Source organism: Camelus bactrianus, chromosome 19, assembly GCF_048773025.1.
Source record: "Camelus bactrianus isolate YW-2024 breed Bactrian camel chromosome 19, ASM4877302v1, whole genome shotgun sequence".
Classification (NCBI taxonomy): domain Eukaryota; kingdom Metazoa; phylum Chordata; class Mammalia; order Artiodactyla; family Camelidae; genus Camelus; species Camelus bactrianus.
Window position 1 is genome coordinate 36,321,149 of NC_133557.1, and position 25,003 is coordinate 36,346,151.

The 25,003-nt window shown below is 45.9% G+C and overlaps 1 protein-coding gene across 3 annotated transcripts in view; it reads right to left on the reverse strand.

The window, feature by feature from the left end:
- CFAP61 (cilia and flagella associated protein 61) overlaps positions 1-25,003 on the reverse strand; it is a 257,175-nt gene that overhangs the window by 178,028 nt on the left and 54,144 nt on the right. For 2 of the 3 annotated variants that reach the window (XM_074347803.1, XM_074347805.1), the window contains exons 9-10: positions 8,859-8,959; positions 2,959-3,033 (exon numbers count right to left, since the gene is read on the reverse strand). In XM_074347803.1, the coding sequence (XP_074203904.1) occupies positions 2,959-3,033; positions 8,859-8,959 (176 nt within the window). The remainder of the gene's footprint in view (positions 1-2,958; positions 3,034-8,858; positions 8,960-25,003) is intronic. The other variant, XM_074347804.1, reaches the window with a different exon arrangement.

Below are 25,003 nucleotides of genomic sequence, written 5' to 3' on the forward strand. Positions count from 1 at the left end.
GTTGTCAGAGCTGCCAAGAGTTTGTCCATATTCTTTTCCAAACAAGCAGGCTCCATCTGACCCCAAGTCCTCTCTCCCCTCCTCTGACCCAGCCTGGCGCTTCCTGCCTGGGGCAGCACCTGCCCTCATTTCTCAAGCTCCAGGCCTTCTCCTTGTCTCCTCCGTTCAGGGTTCCCGCCTTGTTATTTATGGAGCGCATTTTAAGCTTCCTAAAATCAACACTGCCTGGTGGGTAGCAAAACTCAACAGCTACTGGTGAGGTGGGGCACCCGGTGGGTGACCAGGCACTGACCAGGGGCCCCCAGAACACACACGGCCTAGGCCCCGGGACCTGGGGATGCACTTTACAGGACAAAGGGGACTTTGCAGACGTCATTAAGGAAGGATTTCGAGGCAGGGACATTATCTCGGATGGTCTGAGGGTGGGGGGGGGATGAAACCAGAAGTGTCCTTACAAGAGGGAGGGAAGAGGGTCTGAGTCAGAGAGAGACTGGAAGATGCTACCAGCTCTGGAGATGGAGGAAGGGGCCACATGCCGAGGAGAGCAGGTGTCTTCTGGAGCCGGCAAAGGCAAGGACTGGACTCTCCCCCAGAGGCTCCAGAAGGAATAGGACCCTCTCTGCACCTGCATCTTGGCACAGTAAGACCTGTTTGGGGCTTCTGACCTCCAGAACTGCGGGATAATAAATTTATGTTGCTTTAAGCCAGTAAAGTGTAGCAATTTGTTACAGCAGTGATTAAAAACGAGCACAGAGGCCTGGCTTCTGCCAGGAGAACGCGGCCGGAGGAGAGCAGGGGTCCTCCCTCTGAAAAGGGGAAGTCCACTTCTTTGTCTTTCCCCGTCACGCAGCCTCGTGCCTTGCAGGCTGGACCTGGATGCGGAGCTGGTTCTGGTCCATCTGTCTAGAGAACCGTCATCTGGTCGTTTCATTTGGGGAGGAGCGGACAAGCTAAGTGCCCCACAGGGAATCTCGTGTCCCTGACGCTCAGCGGCAGGCTGTCACACACAGCCCTGGGTTCAGCCCAGTCCTTGCCCCGCCTTCCGCAGGAGCCCGAGGTCCCCGGAGAAGTGGCTCCCTCATAACCACACCCTGCCTCCCCCTCCCCCAGCGGTGCTAAGCCAGCGCAAACGCCGCCATCGAGCTCCTTCATTCTAAGCACCGTTACGGTGCTCATCTTCCAGCACTGCCTCTCCCAGCCTTGTTGTCTTGTGGATTTGTGCCCTCCTTATTCCTTTACTGTCATGATTTCAGTGGGTTTTCTTCCTCCCAGGAGGGAGAGGAGATAAACATGAGAGACCGACCCTCCTTGCTGACCCGGGTTCCCTCTGGGGTTCCAGCACATCTAACCCAGGGTGGACCACCTGTTCCCGCTCCACAGCCTCGTCTAGGTCCCTGCAGTATTTCCTTCTGAGAAATCCTGGGGAGAGGCTGCTCCCCTCTGCTGCGCACCCCCCTCACCTCCCCAGGACACGAGGGGTGGGCGCCTGATGTGGTTTCCCCAGAAGCAAACTCAGAGCTAAGTCTGTGTGGAGAGTGATGCCAGGAAACTCTGCGAGAGGCATGGGGAAAGCGAGGTGAGGAAGGGAAGGTCACTAACGTGGCGAGCTGAACAAGCGGGCTCCTCGTCAGTCCCCCCTAGACGGCGGGGAGGTGCAGGGAGCGCGCCGGGAGCTGTCCCGCCCGAGAGGTGGAGGAGCTGGGGGCTGAGTCCCTGACCGCCCCGTGGACGGCGACCTGCCCCGGGCGCAGCCCCGGGGGAAGGCCAGGCACTGAAGCCCTCGTCCTTGGGGTGCGGAGGGGTGAGCAGTCGGGGGGAGGCGGTGGGGGACCCGCAGCACGTGCTAGAGTGAGGCTCAGAAAGCGGACCCTGTGCCCGCCTGGCGCACGCTCTTCCCAGAAGCACGCCCCGCTCCGGGCCCCAGGCGCTCTCCTCTCCTCCCGACGTGGTGCCCGTTTAACTCAGGGCAGGGACAGGACATCGGTCTGCGTGACGGGGCTGAGCTTTGCCTCCAGATCAGCCTCAACCAGCATGAAGTGAGATTTTTAATCCCCAGCTGGCTTCTGTGTAGACTGGCCCTCTCAGAACCTAACATCTGGGGTTAGCGCTCAGCGAATCGGTCCCAGGCCACGGGGCTGACAACTGCCTGCACCCCACTCCGCCACAAAGGGTTCTCTAGATTTCCCGAGCTGACACACAGCCAACTGGAGGTGCTCGGGGACCCCAGCAGGCTCAGAAATGTGCTCCTCACCGGAGACGAGAATGTCTGTTCGTGCCAACCTCCCGCTTAAAACCTGCCGAGCCTTCCTCTGCTTCTTAGCAGAAGCTCAACACTCTCAGCAGGGCCCACGGAGCCCCGCCCTTCTCCACCTGAGTCCTCAGGCTTCTGGCAGGAACAGAAGGTACGCTCCCGCCAACGTGGACAGAGCAGGTTTGACGAAGGGCCACGCAGGAAGGTGTGGGCGGGGATGAGGAAGTCCCCCAGGGATGGCCACCCGGGCAAAGGCTACCAGCCCTGGTCTTTGTCTGCGACAGGGGGAGCAGTTCCTGGGACCTGAGATGCGTCTGAATGACACATAAGGCAGACAGGTGTGTCCACGAATGCTCGCTACGTACAGCTGGAGAAATGTTTGCCAGCCAGAACGTTTCCTCCCCAGCTGATGAGAAGAAGGGGAAACCCCTATGTACTGACATTGTGGGCAAGTAACTCATGTAGAAAGTGCCTCTTCTAGGAGCGCGCCGTGCACGGGACGCAGGCAAAGGGCCGGCCACAGTGCAGCGAGGGTTCTCCGAGGGGGGCGTTGCGGAGGATGCCCTGAGGGGGGAGGCGGCTTCCCCTGGGAGAGAGAGGCAGGGAGGCCTGGCGAGCCAAGGGCGCAGGGACTCAGGTGGGGAGGAGTGAGCTTTGTGGGGGCCGCCATTGCCCCCCCTCCTCCAGACAGCCCTCACAAGCCCCACCTCCACTTCGCCAGTGTTTCCACTCGGGACCGGTGATAAAGCCTCCTCCGCTGCGGCATCTTTAGTGATTCTTCCCTGCAAACGACAGAGGCAAGACGTGAGAGTCAACCCCCGCGGGGGCTGAGCCCACGCTCTGAGCACGCCGGCTTTCAGGTCCTGGCCCCGCTGCTCTGCGGCCTTGAAGAGTGACAGAGCCTCCGCGTCCCCATCTGTACCAAGGGACTGAGAGCAGCACCTGCCTCTTAAGGTTGTCCTGGGGATAAAATAAGGACAGGTGGAGAGAGACAGGCTTAGCACCTCCCAGCTCTCTGCTGATGTTAGCTGTCCCTCCGCTGTCCTCACTCCTCTGTGTAATTCGAAAGCTGCACTTTTTTTTTTAACTGCTTTATTGAAGAGTAATTGACACAGTAAACTGTGTATGTTTAAAGTTTACTGTTTACCCTTTGAAAAGTTTTGACTTATGTACGTACCCATAAAAACATCACCACAATAAAAATGATGAACATACACTTCACTCCCCAAAGCTCCTGTGCTCCTCTGTGCCCGTCCTCCCGCCACCTGGTGCCACTCTGCCAACGACAGGCAGCCGGAGGTCTGCTCTTTGTCACTGGAGATTACGTGCTGAGTCTGTTCCTGGACCCTCCGTGCTTTTCATCTGTTTGCTGGCCTTGACATCACCACCACGCTGTCTCAGCTACAGGAACCTTATAATAAACTTGAAGTCAGTAGCATGAGTCCTATAATCTTGCTCTTTTTCCAAAGCTGTTTCGGCTGTGCTGGGTCCTCTCCATTTGCATATGCATTTTGAAATCAATTTTTCAATTTCTATAAAAATTCCTCCTGAAATTTTGACTTGGATTTCATTGACCCATTGACAACTTGACAATCTGGAGCCCTGGAAACTATGTGCAGGGGAAATCTCTCCATTCATTTAGGTCTTATTTCATTTCTCTCAGAAATGTTTCATAGTTTTCGGTATAGAGGTCTTGAATATCTTTTGTCAGATGTAAACATTTTGTGTATTTGTACTTTTGTAAATGGTATTTATTTCCATTTCTGATTGTTCATTGCTATTATATAGAGATAAAAGTGAGCTCTGCATATTAATTTTCTATATATTTGGCAATTTACTAAATTACTTATTAGTTCTAACAGTTGTTTTACAGATTCCATACAGTTATGTTACCTGTGAATAAAACACAGCTTTAATTCTTCCTTTCCAGTCTGGATGTCTCTCACTCCTTTTCTTGTCTTTTTTCACTGGCTTGAACCTCCAGAATAATTTTGAATGGAAACGGTGAGAACAGACATTCACTTGTCTTGTTTCTGATCTCGGTGGAAAAGCTTTCAGTATTTTACCATTCAGGATTATGTTAGCTACAGGTTTTTTAAAAAATAACCTCTATCAAACTGAAGAACTTCTCTATTCCTAACTTTCTGGAGTTTTTACAAGGAATGATTATAAATTTTCAAATGCCTTTACTGCATTTATGAGATAAATATATAGGTATTCTTTTTTAGAATTAACATTCTAAATGGTGAATTACATTGATTTTCTTATGTTAAACCAATCTTGCATTTCCAGAATAAATCCTACTCGGTCATGATGTATTGTCCTTTTTATATACTGGTTCAATTTACTAAAAATTTTATTAAAGAATTTTTCCATCAATGTTCATGAGAGCTACTGATTTGTAGTTTTGTTTCCCTCTAATGTCTTTTGTCGGGAAAGAACATACTTTGGATGAATTGAATCCTTTTAAATTTATTGAGACTTATTTTGCAGCTTGGAATATGAGCTCCCTTGGCAAATATTCCGTGTGCATGTGGGAAGGAGGTGTATTCTGCTGTTGTTGGGCACAGTGTTCTAGTAAGTGCCAATCAGGTCAAATTGGTCAACAGTGTTCTTACAATCTCCTGTATTCTTACCGATTTTCTGTCTCTTTGTTCTATCAATGATTAAGGGAGGGGTGTTGAAATCTCCAAATACAGTTGCTGACTTGTGTATTCATCTTTGCCGTTCTATCAATTTTTGCTTCATGTGTTTTGAAGTCCTACTATTAGGGCCCTAAATATCTAGGACATAATCCTCAACACCAGACCCCCGTTACCCCTGGTACTACGCCCCGTTCTGAAATCCACTTTGTCGGAAATGAGTAAAGCTGCTCCGGCTTCCGTTTGATCAGTGTTAACATGGTGCATCTATCTGCATCCTTTTCATTTGAACCTATTGTATCTTTATACTCAGAGAGCCTTTCTGTGACCCACACGTCACTGAGTCCTGCTTTGTACCCCACTCTGCATCTGCTTTGCACGTTCTTTAATTGGGATATTTAGATCATTTTACATTGAATATAATTATTGACGTGGTTACAGGTTTAAATCTCTCATCTTACTGTTGGCTGTGTGTCCTGACTGTTCTTTAGTCCCCTTTTCCTCTCTTTTTGCCTTCTTTTGGATTAATTGTATATTTTTACATTCCTACTTTATCTCTTTGCAGGTTTATTAGATATATAACTCTGTGAATGTGATTTGTAACTGCAGTATCTTTTTAGTTTATATAGTATCATTTTTAAGTCTATCTTCAGGTGATGCAATAACACTTCAGGTGTGGCGTAAGGACCCTAAAACAGTACTCTTGCATTTCCCCCCTCTTGGTCTGCATGCTATTCTTGTCTGATGCTTTCACTGTATTTAGGCAGTCAATTATCTTTTAAGGAGATATAAGTAAGGGGGAAATCTTACACATCTACCCCTTCAGCTACCATCTCCAGTGCTCTCCAGCCCTCTGTGTGGATTCAGATTTCCATGTGGTATTGTCTTCCTTCTACCCAAAGGACTGCCTTCCCCGTTCCTTGTCGTATGGGCCTGCTGGTAAGGAACTCTCCCACCCCTGCGTGCAGGCAAGGTCCTCCTTTCACCTTTATGTTTGAAACATATTCAGTGGATGTAAAATTCCAGGATGATAGTTTATTTTCTTCCAGTTTTTCAAAGATGTGACTCCAGCGTCTTCTTGTTTGCACTGTTTCCAACAAGAAATCTGCTACCACCCGTATCTTTGGTCCTTCCTCTGTTCCCAGCTTGTCTTTTTTTCTCCCTCTGGCTGCTTTTAAGATTTTCTTTCCATCACTGGTTTTCCGTGGTCTGATTACGATGGGCTTCGGTGTGGGTCTCCTCCTGTTCCCTGGGCTTGTTTCTGGTTGAACTTGTGTCTGTGTGTTTGCTTTCGTAACATTTGGAATTTTTAAGTCATTATTTCTTCAAATATGTTTTCTGTTTCAGCCTCTTTCTCCTCTTCTTTATAGACTCCAGTTGCACACACATTAGTACTTAAGTCATCCCACAGTTCACTGATACACTGTTGTTTTTTTTTTTTTAATTCTCACTTCTGCTTCACTAGTCTCTTTTTCTGCAATGTCTAATCCGTGGTTCATCCTTCCAGTGTATTGTTCATCTCATGTAGTTTTTATCTCTAGAAGCTTTATTTGGGGTGTTTTTACAGACATACCTCAGAGATACTGCGGGGTCAGCTCCAGACCACCGCAAATAAAGCAGGCATCACAATACAGCGAGGCACGTGAATTTTTGGTTTCTCAGTACATATAGAAGTTATGTTTACACTATACTGCAGTCTATGACGTGTGCGATAGCATTATGTCTTTAAAAATGTACATACCTTAATTTAAAAATCCTTATTGCTTAAAAAAAAAGCTAGCCGTCATCTGACAAAGCGGGGCTGCCACAAGCCTTTAATCTGTAGGAAGTGCACTCCCCGTGAAGTGTAGTAAAGTCAAGCACAGCAAAACGGGGTGCGCACCTCTGTCTCCTGGGCCTCGCCTCCGCCTTTGGAACTTACTTGGTTATAGTAACTGTCTGGATGTTCTGTCCACTAATTCTCACATCGTCGTCAGGTTTGGGTCAGTTTCAATTACTGAGTTATGTCCGCCTCTTGCGTCGTGTATTCCCAGTTTTTTGAGTGCCTGGTAATTTTTTGTTGGATTCCAAACATTGTGATTGAACCTACCCGGGCACTGGATAACTTGGTATTCGACAAATATGCTTGAACTTTGTTCTGGGACTCAAGATCCTTGGAAGCTGTTTGGTTTTTCCGGTTCTTGCTCTAAAGAGGCGCTGGGCAGGCCTGAGGCAGCGCCCTCTCTAGAGCTGGTTACTCCAGGACCCTCCTGTGTGTTCCCCCAACGCCGGGGAGTCTCCGGTTCCCCAGGCTGGCTGGCGGGGTGGGCAGTCTTCCCAGCCTCGTGTGAGCACTGGGCACTGCTGACGCTAATCCTTCTGGGAGGTTCTTCCCTCAGCCCGACCCACAGGAGTCTCCTCACATGCATGTGCTGCTCAGGACTCAGCCAAATACTCAAGAGTGACCCTCTGCTGGTGTCCACCACCTCTCTGTGCAGCTCTCTCCTCCCTGGGACTCTGTCCTGCAAATCTTGGTGGCGTTAGCCCCCTGGACATACCTCTGGGCTCCCACGGTTCCCCTGCCCTGTGCTGTGGTGGGAACTCACTCAGGCAGGAGGTCATGATGACTCGAAAGCCCCCCTGGCTCCTCTCCCATCTCCTGGACATCGCTCTCCTTTGTCAACTGATGAGCAGTGTCTCAAAAACTATTATTTCATATCTTGACCTTTTTTTGGCTTTTTTCAGTCCATCCAGGCTCTGTCACCCCATCTTTGCCAGAGGCAGGAACCCCCAGCATGAAGCTCTTTTTATGAATTCCCTTCCTCAGCTCCACCCCCTCAGTCTAGTCCCTGCCTTACAGCTGTCTTTAAAGGTGCCGGGGTCCCTCAGTCCCCTTTTCTGGGATGTTCTCCACCCCCGTTTTCACCCCTGAGTTAGAAGGCCTTCCTCTTCCCTCCTGCAGGCGAAGACTGTGTCTTGGTCTTGTGACCAAGGTCTTCTCTCCTCTTCTTCTTCCCAAGATCTTCTTTGTTGAGCTGAAGGGCAGGGGAACATTGTGGTGCCCAAGATTGGGGGCTGGAGTCCAGGAAGCGATGGCTCTGCACCAGCCCTCGATCCTGGGCTCAGGGATGGGTTCCGGGGCCCAGTGCACGGAAGAGTCAGGAGGACCAGAAGCGGAAGGGCCTGTGCAGCGAAACAGGGGCTGGGATTCTGGCCACACATGGTGCTTGTGCAGGACCAGCCTGCCAACAGCAGCCTAGAGATAAGCCTGTTCCTTCTCCCACTCCACCCCCAGTGAGGTCTTGTTCCGGAGGACACAGGGGACATGCCCTTAAGTCCCACGGGAGCAGGTGAGGACCCCGAGCCCCGTAAATATGGGCATTTCTACTTCTGTGAACCACCAGCAGTCAGAGGTCGGCAGAGATGGAACCACGGCTGGCTCCCCGGGCCCATCCCCAACATCCTATGTCCTCTGTGACATGGCTGACTGGCCTCCTGCCATGTGGGCTTGCCCACCTTTAGGTCAGGGCACAGGGTGGGAGGGTGCGGCTGGGGGTCCTGCTGAGGCCAGGCCGGGACAGCAGGGCCAGCAGCTCCCCGGGGAACACTGGCAGGTGCTTCTGTGGCCTGCAGGGCCGTCGGCCAGGAAGGAAAACGCGGCTCATTTGAGTCTGTGGACAAGGTGGCTTTTCTAACTGGCTTTAACTGAGCTGCTTTATCCACTTCAGCCCCTGAAACCAGGCGGTGGGTGGGGAGGAAGGTGGAGAGGAGGGAATCCCATTGCCGCCTGTGTTCTCGAAGATGCTGTGAAGCTCTGATGTGTCACAGACACACAGCCTCCAGGCCGCCGTCCCCCAGATCTTAGTGCCAGTGAGGACTTTCCCCTGTGGGTCGTGACCCCGGCACCAGGAACACCGCTGACCCTGACCCTGACCCTGATGGCACGGGCATCCCCAGGCCCGCCGGCTCCAGGCTGGGCGGATTACCTCCAATACCTGCACGCTCTCCCTGGCCTCCGGGGAGACAGCTTCCTGTGGCTCCTCCTCTGTTCTCTGGGTGTCCTGGCTGCTCCTCCCGAGCTCAGCATCTTGGAGAGAAAGAGGGGTGTGAGGACAGAAGAGAGATGATTCGCAGCTACAGGGACGGCGTGGTGACCACACCGCAGCGTTGAGGAGTCACCCTGCTGGGGGCAGCGCCGGGAGTGGGCAGAACGGGGTCTCCGCGGCCCGCCCCACTTTCCACCTCTCCCTGGCCTCGTCCACACCACGGGGGTAAAGTGACACCTGGCCTCGCGGGAGCCAAGCAGACAAACCGCTGCCCCCCTGGAGGCCCTGGCCCGCCAGGTCCTGAGCTACGTGACCTTTCACAGGAGCGCCTCGAAAGCTTACAGACCGCCGCCCACGAGCCTCCCGGACGGCGGGGGGCGATGTGACTTTACGTGGGAATGTGACAAGACAGCCAGAGCGCCAGCGCGGGCGGAACGCGGGGACAGCTCCGGGGCTGCTTCCCGGCTCGAGATATTGGAACCGTGCCTCTGCGGCCGCGACTTTCTTCTACTTTCTGAGCAGAACTGGAGGGAGGCGCTGCTGCTTTCGTATGTTCTGGAAAGTCGGTAATCAGGGTAGCATTCGTGTATCTACCCTTCGCCGAATATTAGAGTAGAAAAAATTATTCCCATTTTGTCTCAAAAGCTCTTCCCCCAATCCCTTCCCTTCTCCCTCCTTCTGCTCTCTCCCTCGTCTGTCTTTCCCCCCTCCCCCATCTCTCCCGCCCCCCGCCCCTCCCCCGCCAGCCCCCCCCGCCCCTCCCCCGCCAGCCCCCCCCCCCCCCGGCCCTGACCTCTGCTCGGAGCAGCCCTAGGACGCGCGAAGCGCCACGCAGACGCCGGAGGGACCCAGAGCCTGCGCTCTCAGCGGAGCCTGCTGCCCCGTTTTCTCACTGCGAAGCATCGCAGCGGAAGCCATGGGGCCAGAGGCAGCGGACACCTCCTCTCCCGCTGCGTTTGCCCTTCCGGCAGCAGCCAGGGCAGGGCCCCTGCAGGTGCCTCTCCACCCCAAATCCCCGGTTACTCAGGCCCTAGGCCTGCTTCTGGCAAAGATGCAGGTGAAGAAAGTAGAATGAAATTCTAAGAGAACACTGATGCTCAGGGAGGTGTAAAGGCAGAGACAAGGAGGCAGGTAATGTCGAAGGGACCGCGAGAGAATCGCATCCCTGCGCAGCAAGCAGCTCTTGGGGGAGGAGGGGGGCAGCAGATGTCGTGAGAGGAGGAAGGGCTCAGAATGCCTCCTCTGAACGCAGATGCTTCGGGGAGCATGAAACCTGTTCTGTCTGAAAGCGGCCTGTTCCCCGCGAAGACTTTCCAGATCATCCGTACCGTGTTTCTAGCGTCCCTGTGATGGCGAGAGCGGAGCGCTTCTGAGGTTTGGCTTGTGACTGAGCGACGCGGTGGACGGTGAGGTGCACGTCCGCTCCCACGGAACCGGCACCTCCACGGACAGCACAGCCCGTCCAGCGCCCGGGAGCTGCCCTCACCCGCCCCCGGCCAGCGCGCCTCCTGCGGTAGCTGCTGCTCTAACTTCCACTGTCACCGACTCGTTTTGCTCCGCAGCCAAGTTTGACAATTAAACAAAAACTTCTACCAGTAACTCCCTATTCTTAAGTTGCACTTTATTTTAAAAAACGGTCTTTCCTTATTTTAACTTTTAAATTTGAAGAACTACTCAAAATACAGCCCAGTTTAAAAGAAAACTAGGCCTCTCCTGTGCACACATTTATTCTATAATTAGGACGAAATTACTAAGAAGCCAGAAATTTCAGAGGCTGGATCAAATTTGCAGCGAACAATTAATCCTGGAGGCTCGCTGTCTGACAGGCGAACGTTCACAAGACAATTGCCGACCAGGACGATTAGCTGTCGGGCTGCCGTGTCTCGGGAGCTGCCGTTGTTATGAAGCAGCTGCCACGTTCATCCCCAGAGGCGGCTGCATTTCAGAACTGGGCGAGGTGATGCGGCGCCTCCCCTCCCCGTGTCTCCGGGGTTTTGTGAGGTTTAATTAGTTAATGTTCCTAATGTGCCCGGAGATCCTCACCTGTGAGGTGCCATCCCAGGGAGAAGTCGAGGCAGCGGTATCACGTAACACACAACCAGACACACAACCCAGGCTGCCAAGTTAATTGTTGTTTCATTGCCGATACCACCTAAGCAGCCTGGAAGCCACGAACGAGGGGTTCATAGGGTACCGTCTGTTAGGACCTTTTCTCGGAGTGAGACTGCCGCTCCGCGGTGGGCTCACCGAGAAGCCAGTCAGGCTGGATGGAGGTCTGGGCCCCTCCCCAGGCACAGCCCCCACTATCGCCGTCCTAATTTTGCATTCCTTTTCTTAAAGAGTGCTCTCAAATTGTATAGACCTGAGGTCCCACAAGACCCGGTCTGCCCTGCCTTTGATACGACTAACAGACAGGGAAAGCTGAAGAATACATTGTGGAGGCTTTAGGAACACGAAACAGTACCCAGTCTAGTGGGTTTTAACATTTTTTTAAAATGTGGATCAAAAACCCTAACAAGATTTTTTTGTGAAATGAAATAAAGAGATTCTAAAAGAGTAAATATGGAAGAACAGCTAGTCAACAAAATTTCAAGAAATAAGAACAAAGAGTAGGTGAAATTTTCTAAGGAATATTAAGACATGTTAATGCATCTCCTTTACCTGTTGGGTTTTTTCCCTTTCCCTAGAATTCAGTTGTTGGTCTACCATATATGTTGCAAATGTTTTCTCCATGTATCTACTTATTTAAAAAAAAAAAAAAAAACCTTTTTAGGGTACTTTTGATAGACAAAACTTTTTAAATTTTTTACTTGAAGCAAAGGTGATTCACAATGTTGTGTTAGTCTCAGGTGCACAACAAGGTGATTCAGTTATCCATCTATATATTCTTTTTCATATTCTTCTCCATTATAGGTTATAATGGAAATAGTTATTAGGAGTCGGAACAGAACAGAATGAAATCCAGAAAAAAGAAAATAATTATGAAATGTTCACATATGTTAAGGGTAGCATTGGTGGAGGAGGAATAAACTATACAATAAATAATATTAACCACATGGGAAAAATTTAATCTGGGCCCTTATTTCACACAATACACAACAATCATCTGCAGATAGAGTAATAGCCCAAAGTTTTTTTAAAATACTTTTAAATGACTAGAAGAATAGGACAATATCTCTGTTACCTTGGAGGTGGAGAAATCCTTCCTTAAAAATGTGGGGGGGGTTATCACTCAGTGGTAGAGAGTGTGCTTAGCATGGACAAGGTCCTGGGTTCAGTCCCCGGTACCTCCATTAAAATAAATAAACAAACCTAATTACCCCCAAAAATAAATAAATTAAAAAATTTTTAAATGTAGATAGAAGTCAGAAAAGAAAAATTTTGACATACTTGACCACATCAAAATTTAAAATTGTCACATAAAAAGACAAATATTATATCACTCAAATATATCACTTACCTGTGGAATCGAAAAAAAAATGATACAAATGAACTTATCTACAAAACAGAAATAGACTCATAGAAACATAGGAAACAAAACTATGGTTACCAAAGGGGAAAGGGGGAAGGAGGAATAAATTAGTTTAGGATTTGCAGATACACACTACTGTATATAAAATAGATAAACAACAAGGTCCTATTGTGGCGCACAGGGAGCTATATTCAATATCCTATAATAACCTATAATGGAAAAAATTTGAAAAAGAATATATGTGTATGTATGTATAGCTGAATCATTTTGCTGTACACCTGAAACTAATACAACATTGTAAACAAACTATACTTCAGTAAAAATTTGTAAAAAGTTCTGTCTGTCAAAAGTACCTTAAAAATTTTTTTAATTTATTAACTTTGATGGAAGTGCTGGGGATTGAACCCAGGACCTCATGCATGCTGGGCATGCGCTCTACCACTGAGCTATACCCTCCACACCTTAAAATTTTTTTAAATAAGTGGAGAAAATATTTCCAACACATACAGTAGACCAACAATTGAATTCTAGGGAAAGAGAAAAAAACCAACAGGCAAAGGAAATGAATGGACAGGAAATGTCAGTGACCAATAAAAACCACAAAAAGTGTTCAGTAATAGTCAGAGAAATGAAATTAAGACAATGCTATCACCTTTCACACCTATCATACTAGCAAAAGTTGAAAATGCTGACAACACTAGGTACTGGAGAAGAAGGAAAGTCTCTGGAGGAAGGCCACTGATGTGGCCACGTTTGGTGGCAATGTAGTTCCAAACCCAGCAAGAACAATTCTGGGAATAGAGCTTGTGGAAAGTGTTGCAAGGGGCCCGGGGAGATGTGTGCAAGGATGCTACTGCAGCCCCCTCTGTAATAAAAAAAACCTAGTAGAAACAACTTAAATGTCCATCTGGGGATGAACGAGACACATTCTATGCAGTGGAATCCAACCCAGAAGATAGGAGTGCCCCAGACAACATTTTAGATCTCGAAAAGCTGAGAGCAGAGGCAAATTTCAGAACACCGCATACCCAAAACACACCATTTACGTAAAAACACTGCCACAAAATGCTAGTGTTTTTCCTATCAATACAGGGACTTCAAATAAAAGCATGAGAAGAGGTCCGGAGGGGGACAGACCAACAAAGACCTCTGGAGGTGAGAGGGAGACACAGGCTTGGACACTGATCAAAGGGAAGGCAACTTCAACCGCATTATCCTAATTTTTAGGTTCGTGTATTATTTTTTTTTCACTGATTTTTTTTTAAATTTTTTTTTTTGTGGGGGGGTTATTAGGTTTATTTCCTTATCTATTTTTAATGGCAGTACAGGGGACTGAACCCAAGACCTCGTGCGTGCTATGCATGCGCTCTACCACTGAGCTACACCCTCCCCCTAATTTCATGTATTATTAATGCAATTAAGATTCCAAAAAAGGTCTAATAAAAAAGGAAATTTCCATCTTCAGAATAGTACAAAATGGTCATTTTTGTTTAGCCTTTTAACATCATGGATGATTTCAGAAAAGAAAGACTGACAAATGAGTTGAAGTCACTCAGATTTAAGAAGAGGAAAGATTAGGGGTTCAAACAGTTAAATTATTCATTCAGTTGAAGTTCAGTGGAGAACAAGGCGTTGCAGGTGCTCTGTGAGGTACCCAAACGTAAGTAACAAATCAGATGAAGTCCTTACTCTCAGAGGCTCACAGTGATCAGGGTGTGCAGGTGAGTGCACGCACACACACCCCAAGTATCTTGCAGTGTGAAAGGTGCTAAAGCAGAGGAATGAACAAAGCACACTGAGTGTTCACTTATGCATTCATTTGTTCATGTAAGAATTCATATTGTACACCTACCATCTGTTAGATATTAGTACTCTAGACGCAGGGGACTCGGCAACGGACCAGCCTGCCTTGCACTGCGGAGGCAAGTCAGCAAGCGAATGAGGAAACGCTGAGCTATGAGAGATGGCATGAGGAACGTTAAGGCCACGGAGCTGCTCCAGGCTGAGGGTCCGAGAGGTCCTTCTGGACGTTTAAGCTGCAATCTGAAGGGTGAGACGTAGCCTCCAGACAGTAAGAGAACGGACAGTGAGCGGATGCACACCTCTCTCAAGGAGTTCTGCTGAGGATGAAGACGTCCTTACTTCTTTTTTTTTTTTGTAATTGAAGTACAGTCAGTTTACAATGTTGTGTTAGTTTCTAGTGTACAGCACAGAGATTCAGTTATGCATATATAAATACATATATATATATATTCCTTTTCATATTCTTTTTCATTGTAGGCTATTACAAGATACTGAATACAGTTCCCTGTCCTGTACAGTAGGACCCTGCTGTTTATCTGTTTGACGTCCTGACTTCTTGACACGTTTCCTTCCTTGGTTTTCCTCCGGCCCTTTGGTCTTCTTCATAATTGTGTTAGTTTCCCAGGGCGGCTGTAACAAATGACTGCTCACTGGGTGGCTTAAAACAACAGAAATGTATTCTCCCCAAGTCCTGGGAGCCAGAAGTCCAAAATCAGTATCTCTGGGCAGAAGTCAATCAAGGGGCGGGCAGGGCCCTGCCCCTCCGGAGGCTCTTGGAGAGGGTCCACCGCCATCTGTTGCAGTTTACGGTGGTGCTGGCACTTCCCGCCCCGTGGCTCCATCACTCTGATCTCTGCCTCTGTGCTCACACGGCCTCCCCCTCTTCTGTTTGGGTCACCTCCCTCTGCCTCCCTCATCAGGACACTTGAAATGGCATTTAGGGACCCTGAGATAAACCAGGATAATCTCAAGATCCTGAACCACACTTTTTCCAGATCTAAAGTAACATGTACACATCCTGGGGATTAGGATGGGGAGATCTTTGGGGAGGCCCTGTTTCGGCCTAACCTCCGTAGGCACCTGCTGCTGGCCGAGTGCTGTGTATCCACCCAAGTGCTTCCTAAGAAGCTCATACTCAGCTAGTCCCTATCGGAAATCCCAACACCCCCATCAAACAAGTCACTCGCTCTTACTATTCCCATCTCACAAAACGGGTCCACCAGCCACCCTTGATGCTTCCCTTGCCCACAACCCTCCTTCCTCATACGCAGTAAAACATCAAGTTCCATTAATTCTCCAGACTCCCCCAGGTTCATCTACAAACACCATTCTGATTCAGCCCCTCCTCGTCTCTTCCCTGCACATGCCAGTGGCTCTTGGAAAGCCTTCCCGGGAACTGGAGGTTGACCATGCATCCCTGTCTAGCTAGAGTCCCAGCAACTCCCCAGCAGACACGCTGTCATCAAGCAGTCCCTGCGTTCTCCTGCGAGGCACCAAGCGCTCATTGCCTCTCCTCCACCTCCCGTCCCGCTTCGTGTCTCCTGCCACGCCCTCACTTCCTGCCCCAGTGTCACTGACCTGTGCTCTCCTCAGCAAGCCTGGGCTCTAACGCCTACTCACTGTGCACACGCACGTTTCCTTCCCGCTGCCAGGAAAATCTTTCTGCTCCTTCACCTAGAAAGCTCCAATTGGTTTTTGAAGTTTTGACCCAAAAGCTTTCTTTTCTATGAAGCCTGTATGGATGCTCCGAGGATGACTTGGGTGTAACTCTGCTGTGGTCCCACCACAATTTCCTATCTTTCAAAACAATTTTCTGATTGTAACTTCATTTGTCCTGCATGTTTATCCTGCCGTTGGACCATACAGGGCTCGTCACGTACTAGAGCAGGGTCCTGACAGCCAGTGTGTGGGCTGCACTCAGCACTGGCTAACTGAACAGCAAGGGGCTGATAACAAACTCCACACAGATACACAGGAAAACATTCGACAGGCCGCGCATGAAAGGAAGACAGAGAGCGTCTTCATAGTTTTCAAGGAAACTCCTCCCAGCTGAACTGCAGTACAGACCCCAAAACACGCAGTATGCTGAGCCTGAGCTCCAGGCGCTGGTGGTCTCCAGACCGCTGTCTTGAGATGAGACTAGAGGTTTCAGCTTCCAGCAGGTTAACCTGGAGTTTGTGTCTCCTTAGGATGAGAGAAAGAAGGCCACAGCAAAACCACCAGCTTTATTCTGTTTTGTGAACATGAGTTGCAATCATAATGCTGATTTTTCACCCTCTCCCCTTTTAGGCCCTTTTCCATGTAGGGTCCCCTCACTCTGCTCCTAGGCTCAGCCTGGGACCTGCTTTGCGTTACGTGGCATGTGTTAAGTGACGTATGTTAGTCCGAGGCCTAGACCGCAAGGGGCCTTGTGTATTTCCACTGGGTCTCTTGCACGGTTGCCATCCCCTTGAGGACATGCCCGTCTAGCCTGCTGCAGGATGAGAGGCACATGGAGCAGAGCCAAGGCTAGCCTCGATCCGCCAACAGGCAGCCAACCCGAAGACACGGGAGAAGACCAGCCAAGACCAGCAGAGCTGCCGAGCTGATCAGCTGCAGCAGCAGAACGTGCTCACTGCGGGATGCCACTGCGGTTTTGCAGGTGTTTGTTAGCAGCATTATCGAGGCAACGGATTATTGATGCAGTCACAAAATATAACAGAATCAACCAAATCCTGAAGCTGGTTCTCTGAAAAAACACTAATGAAATTGACACTGGTGGGATTAAGAAAGAAAAAGATACAAATGAAAAATACCAGGAATAAAACATAGAAATGTAGGGGACATCTGTAAAGTTAGATGGTAGATATAAACCCATGAGAACATTAAATGTAAATGAACTAAATACTGTAATTAAAAGACAACAGTTGTCACAGTAGATAAAGGCAACAACCAAACTCTACGCTGTTTACAAGAGACACATCTAACATGTAAGGAAGTAGGAAGGATAAAGGTAAAAGGGTGGAAAACGATGTGCATGTAAATATGAACCAAAGAAAGCAGATGTGGACACATTAAAATCAGGAAAGGTAAACTTTAAGGCAAGAAAAGATCACTAGAGATAGAGAAGGACACTTCATAACTGATTTTTTTTAAAGTTCAAGGAAGACATAATGACAAAACTTATGCACCTGAAAACACAGACTGAAAATATATAATGAAAAATGAAAGACTATGAGAAGAAATTGGGACAGCCACAGTCAAAGCAGATTTTTTTTTAAAGCAGGAGATTTTAACACACCTCTCATAAACTGATCAAACAATTGATGAGGTCAGTAAGGATTTGACAATATTATCTAATGTGGCTGATTCACCTAGAACACTGTAAACACTGTACCTAACGACTACTGGATACACGCTCTTTTCATGGACTCAAGGAGTATTTACCAAAATTGACCACATATTCAACAAAATTTAAAGGATTAAAATCACTCAGGGTAGGAGCTCCAGCTTCAGTGCAATTAAGCTAAAACCTAGTGATAAAAAGATACCTCAGACACCCAAATGGAGAGATCAAATGTGGAATATGCAAACAATGGAATATTACTCAACCTTAAAAAGAAGGAAGTCCTGCAATATGTGACAATAAGCATAAACCTTGAACATATCATGCCAAGGGAAGTAAACCATTCACAGAAGGACAAATAATACATGATTTCACTTATATGTTGTATCTAAACTATTCAAACTCACAGAAGCAGAGAGTAAAATGGTAGTTGCCCAGGGTTACATGGAGAGAATGGGGAGATCCTACTCAAAAGGTATAAACCTTTATAAGGCATCAAAAGTTTCAGTAACACAAGAGGAATAAGTCCCAGAGATCTGCTGTACAGCGCTCTGCCAGTAGTTAACAAAACTCCAGTGAACACTGAAAACTTTAAGAAAGCGCAGCCTATAATGAAAAAGAATATGAAAAGGAATATATGTGTGTATGTGTATGACTGAAACGTGATGCTGTACACCAGATATTGACACAGTATTGTAAACTGACTATACTTCAATTAAAAAAAATTTAGGAAAGCAATTCTCACGTTAAGTGTTCTTACCATAATAAAATAAAATTTTAGATTTCCAGTCTAGATGGCGGAGTAGTAGGACCATGAACTCACCTCTCCTTGCAACCACAACAAAACCACAACCGACTGCTGAACAGCCATCAAGAAAAAGACGAGCCTGGCAAGAAAGATCTGCATCACCTGGAAACATAGAGACGGAACCACAACAGGAAGAGAGCTGGGGTCAGAGCTGGTCGTGCAGGACGACAGCTGCAACCTCTTGGACCCGTGTGAAGTCAGCAGCGTCGCCCCCTTCAAGGCCCATGAAATGGCCTCGAAAGGACTGAGGAGAAGCTCCAGGAAGAGAAGGTCTGCTTCCTCGCATGTGCACACTGGCTGCAGGGGGTCCATTTTCACTTTTGTTTTTAATGATGGAAAGGGAGTCGCTGACAACAGAGGTGGAAATGTTGTTTAGAAAACCATCCCTCTCCTCGTTTTAGAAGCAAAATAAAACAGAAAGACTGAGGCAGCTTTACGTGTTCTGACCTGAAAAGACCGCAAAGATACACGTGAAGTGGAAAAGAGCAAGATGCAGAATGGCGTGTGTAAAATACTATTATCTGTGTTTCTAAAAAGAACATACAGACATGAGTGCTTGCCTCCGTGTAGATCACTCTGGAGTGACAGACAAGAAATTGACAATTAATGGATACCTCTGGGAAGAGAACTGGGTGGGAGGAAAGCCTGTTTACTGTGTAAACGGCTATATTTAGTACATAGATTATGATTCCCAAAATAAGTAAAATAATATTTATAAATAAAAAATAATAAAATTTTAAAAATATCTAACTAGGATATCCCTGTATGTTTGGAAATAAATATCCTTTTAAATAACTTATGGGTCAAAGGGTAAGTAAAATGAAATTTCAAAAATATTGACAATGAAAACATTTCAAAACAAACTTTGCAAGTTGCAGCTAAATCCAAGCATAGAGGATTACTTATGATTTAAACACTCATATTAGAAAGGAAAAAACCCTGAAAATCAATGAGTTTAAAAATCCACTTAAAGATATAGGAAAAAAACATCAAATTAAGCCCAAAAATGAAAAGGAGGAAATAATAAAGAAAAGAGTAGAAATAAAATAGGTAATAAACATAAAATAGGGAGGATCACGCAACCCAAAGTCGGTCCTCTGGGAAGGCTAATGAAACTGGTGTCCCTCTGGCAACACTGAGAAAGAGAACGCAAACAGTCAGGGTCAGGAACCACGAGACGGCGCCGTCACCACGCAGCGCGTGGATGCTCCCAGTACAGTAAGAGCAAAGGAAACAGCACCAGCTTTATCCTGATACATTTGGAATGTAAAGGAAATGTACAAACTACCAAACAGGTCAAAGGAAAACAGTTACATAACAATCCAAAAACTGAAACTGCAATTAAAAATTTCCCCCTCAAAGTGCACCGGGTTCAGAGAGCTTCACTGGCAAATTCTACAAAATACTTCAAGAATAATTATTTCTAACCTTGCATAAGCTTCCAAAAATAGAAGACAGAATACCCCTCAGATTTTTTTTATGAGGCTGGCAAAATCTCATTTCCAGAGCTTGGCAAGGACATTTCCAGCAGTGAAAATTAAAGTCCAGTCTCACTCATGAACATAGCTGCAAAGATCCTCAACAAAACACTAGCAGAAAAAAAAAAAATCCAGGATTGCATAAAAAGAATAATACATCTCTATTATTAACAAAAAAGTTAACATACAAAAATCAATCAATATAATTCACCCCATTAACAGAATAATGGAGAAGAATACGATCATCTCAGTAAACACAGGAAAAAAGCATTTCATAAAATTCAATTTTACAAAAGCACAACTATTTCTGATAAATCTCTTGGCAAGCTGGAAATACAGAAACTTCCTTATTCTGCTAATAGATTCACAAAGCCATCTGTAATGGTGATATATTGAGAGCTTTCCATTTAACATTGAGAAAAAAACACAAGGATGCCTGCTAACACTGCTTTTACTTAAGGTATTGGCCGGTGCATAAAAAAGAAATAAAAGAATAAGACTTTGAAAGTAAAAAATAAAAACTTATATTATGCAAAGAAAATTCAAAATAATCTACAAATGAATTCAAAGAATTAATAAATCAGTGTAGCAAGATTGTTGGCTATACGGTCAATATCCAAACACCAACTGCATTTCTACGTAACAGCAACAATTTGAAAACAAAGATTTGTTAAAATATATAACGTCCAAAAGTGTGAAAATGTCAAATACCTAGGGGCAAATCTAACAACAGATGTGAAAAGCCTCTATGCAAAAACTATAGAACATTGTGAAAAGAAATTTAAAATGACATAAATAAACTGAGGAATATACCACATTCATAGGTTAAAAGTCTTAATGTATCGTAAAGACGTCAGTTCCCGCCAAAATGACGTATAGATTCAAAGCAATTTCACGCAAGATCCCAAAAGTTATTATTATTTTGATTTAACTCTCGAAGTTTATTTGGGAAATCAGATAACTAAGAATTAAAAAGTCCATTTTTTAAAATAAGGTAGAGAGACTTGCTCTAGGAGATATCAAGATTTAACATAAAGCTATGGTGATTAACTCAGGATAAAAATGACAAATAGAATGAAAAATCCCAAAATCAACCCACAAATGCAGTATGGACAATTGATTTATGCAAAGGTGGCCTACAGTGGGGGAAAGGATGACCTTTCCAATGCATGGTGCATGGGCAATTGGATGTCCATATTTTTTTTTTAATGGAATGATTCCTCTAGCACAACACACGTGAAAATCAACTCCATGTGGATGGTAGATCTAAACATGAAAGGCAAACCAATGCGAGGTGGCGAAGCTGAGCAAAGGAGCCATTCTTTATTACCCTGTACCACGACTGTCTATGCCCAAGTTATGCTAAGTAATAAGTATTCAGCAAACATCTAAATCATTTCTAAAGAAGATAAAATATTAAAACATTCATTATGAAGTTTAAGTTTCTATACTTTTGACTTCTTATTTTTACAGAGAGACTAAAGTTTTTGGATCTGTCAATGAAGATATTTGGATTTGCCACATCAAAAAATTCTACTGCAAAGAAGCATGTATCTCTAAAAATTATGAAATTCATAAAATTTGCTGATCTGCTAGAAAATGCTGGTATATGACAGACAATCCACAATTGCCCGCTTCCTCAGTTTCTCTGTAAAATGAAGGTCATAACTGATAAAGATTATAATCAACATACATAAATGAAATCACTAGAAGGGAAATGACTTCGTATGAATGACAGGCAGGGAGTGCAGGATGTGTTCCTGTTAAGGTGAAAAAGAAAGAAATCGACTGGCCGTTCCAGAATGAGAAAGGGAAGGAGCAGATAAAATCTGAATGATACGGAAAGTTGTAGAAGGCTCATGGAAAGAAATTTCATGTTGTGTGGCTGGTCAAAGCGGCTGAGGTTGCGTGGGTTTATTTATACACTTTCTTTTTTTAAGTGAGCTTCAGTAACAATGTTTGAATGAAAAGCTAGGGTTTGGCCTTCCCTCTGTTAAAACAACAACGTTTTCTTGTTCTATTAATCTATTCTTTTTTTAAACATATATATTTATATTATCAGATTCTTTTCCATTATAACTTACTACAAGGAATTTAATATAGTTCCCTGTGCTGCACAGTACACCCTTGTCGTTTACCTATTCATATACAGTAGTGTGTGTCTGCAAACCCCAAACTCCTAATTTATCCCTCCTCCTCCCTTTCCCCTTTGGTAACTGTAGTTTGTTTTCTATGTCAGTCTATTTCTGGTTTGTAAATAAAATTTGTGTCTTTTTTTAGATTCCACATATAAGTGATATCATATGATATTTGTCTTTCTCTGTCTGACTGACTTCACTTAGTATGATAATCTCTAGGTCCATCCATGTTGCTCCAAGTGGCATTATTTCATTCTTTTTTACAAAACAAAGTGTCTCAGAGACCCATGGAGAAGAGACCATGCCAGGTACTCTGGAGTGCCGGCGCTGGCGGCACTGTTTAAACAACCCTGCGATCTTATCGCTGCACTAAGTAAGGATTTGCAAACTCTCATGGGAAGCCGATGGTTCCATGAAACTAGACTCAAGACCAAGCAGAACAAGAATGAATTACATGGTACTAAATGAACTGATGAAGGATAATTACGTGTTTTGTTTAAAATGTTGCTCCTGGATTTAGGAACCGCTTTCTTTTTCTCTTAAGCTATTTTAAACTTATGACAACTTAGTAAATTATACTTTTGTAAACAGAAATAAAATATTTATATTTTTCTCCCTGCCCGATGCCTCCAGAATTCAGAAACTCTGAGTATTCTCATTTTCGTAAAAATATAATTGTTTTCATAGCTTCATTAAGAATCTGTTCACTGTGTAACAGGACATAACTGGAAACATTGGTTATATGACCAAGGCTTTGATTAAAATGTCATATTTGAGAAAGCTGTCCATAGAATCTGCTATGACCAGGCAGGTTTAAGGAAATGGGCCGATTTTATGGAGCTAATGCTTACAGATCTCTCCTGGGTATCTGATGCCTGGCTTACAGGTCTCCCCGCATTACAAGTGAGTAAAGAAGGATATCGGGGGGATCTTGAGAAGAGAGAAATTCACCCAAATCTATAGGTACTTCAAGTGAAATCTGGTAGTGAGTTCTTGGCTTGGCATCCTGGCCTTCAGAAGCTTTTAAGAGTCCAATTTAAGCTTCCTCATAAAATTCCAGCAAAGCAGGCTCTCTGTTCCTCCCCAGTTGACAGACAGCTGCATTTTCTTCTGCAGTGCCAGTGGGTTCCTGAGACGGTGGTGAAGGTGAGAGAAAACAGATTTGGCCATATTGGGCACCTGGTCACCAGAGCTCCTTTTAACTCTGGTAAAGTGGATATGGTCACCATCAATGACCTCAACCATATAGCACACATTTCCAGGATGAATTTACCCACCGCGAGTTCAGTGGTTTAATGGCACAATCCCATTAGCATTAAAAAATCCCATATTTTTCACTAAAGCCCTAACAAGGCTCCTCCTTGGTCACGTTGGTATATACGCCTTTACTCCCGACTGTCAGTGGGTTACTCGCCACTACAGGGCGCGCCTGCGTGTGAAATTAACTTTGCTCCTGCTAATCTGTCTCTTGTCAGTTACTCTGCAGGTCCCTGACCACTAGGACCAGAGTTGGTAGAGGAAAAGTTTTTCTTTCCAACAAATGTTTTTACATCAAACAAGAAAAAAAAAAGAAAATAAATTAATCAAGCAACTAGAAGAGGAAAAACAAAGCCAAGCCAAAAAAAAAAAAAAATTAAGGGAAGGGATATCACAGGAATGAAAGCAGACATTAATAAGTTCAAAAAGAAATAAACCCACAGACTTGATAGATAAGTCTAAGAGCCAGCTATTTAAAAAGGCCAAACAAAAGAATCTAATTGTCTTTAAAGAGGTTAAAAGGTAAAGACAAGTTTAGGGAGAAGAAAGAGATATAACCAGAGATACGAGAGCGGAAGTTGTGGGCAGAGCCCCACTCTGGGCCCTTGGAAGCTGGATCCGTGCAGTTTGCAAGCCTCCTACTTAGAGGCTGCAGTAGAGCTGAAGTTAGTTTTGGTCACAGAGACTCTGGAACCATTTCCTTGAAATGAACTGTGTAGCGATAACCAGAGGCTGCAGCTGGATCAGGCACAGACGAGCTGACTCACTGAGAAACCAGGAGCATCACTAGCCCACGGAGACAGCAGCAGCAGCAGCAGCAAGTACCTGCGTGGGAAGCTGGGGAGCCAGGCTGAATCTCCCAGGGGGGCTTTGAATAGGATCACCTACCTGAAGTTGCTGATTCCAAGTGAGAATCAAGGTGGAGCCGAGAGAGGTGAGTAATAAAGGAGTTACTACAGATCTCTGCACAGGCCGGAGTAAGCTCAGATCATTTTCACTTTTCACCTACAAGAGTCACTTTAATCAAGGGATCCAAGTGACACACATGATCAGCAGTGGGACAGACTGCAGACGTGTAACAGCAGAACCATGTCCCTCCCGGACGGTCCTGCCAGACATGCCTAACGTGAAAGTCGTCATGAGAAGACATCAAACACAAACAAGCACATTCTACAAACCAGAAGACTGTCATCTTCAGAAGCGTTTGGGTCATCAGAGTTAAGGAAAGACTGAGGAACTGGTCCAAAATGGAAAATAATATGGCAACTGAATGCACTTTGTCACTCTGGACTGGATACTTTTGCTACGACGGACATTATTGGGACAAATGGAGAAACCTGAATGGGTCTGGGACTGCAGATTGGATGGTAGGAACATTTTCAAGTTAATTGCTTGATATTGAGGGATATTTGAGGCTGTAAAGGAGAGCGTCCCTCTGGGGAAACACACACGGAAGTTTTCACAGGTGACCTGGCATCATGTCAGCACCTTATTCACAAATGGTTCAGGAAGGGAAAAAGTGCCTGTAACCTTTCTGTAAAGTTAAGATTGTTTTCACATTTTCAAAAACAGAGAAAGGAGATACAACACTGTGTCAGAGTCACTTCTGTGACTGGGCTCACGGTGGCATTTGCTCAGGCAATTTTACTCAGACTTCAGTTCACATTGTGTTTATTTTTTGGACGTAAGATTATCTTGCACCCGCTTCCCTTCACCATCTGTAAACTTTTTAAAGCCTGCTGCATAGCTGACTGGTGAACACTCACAAGATTAGCCATAGCTTGAGGGAGATTTGGGGGGGGGT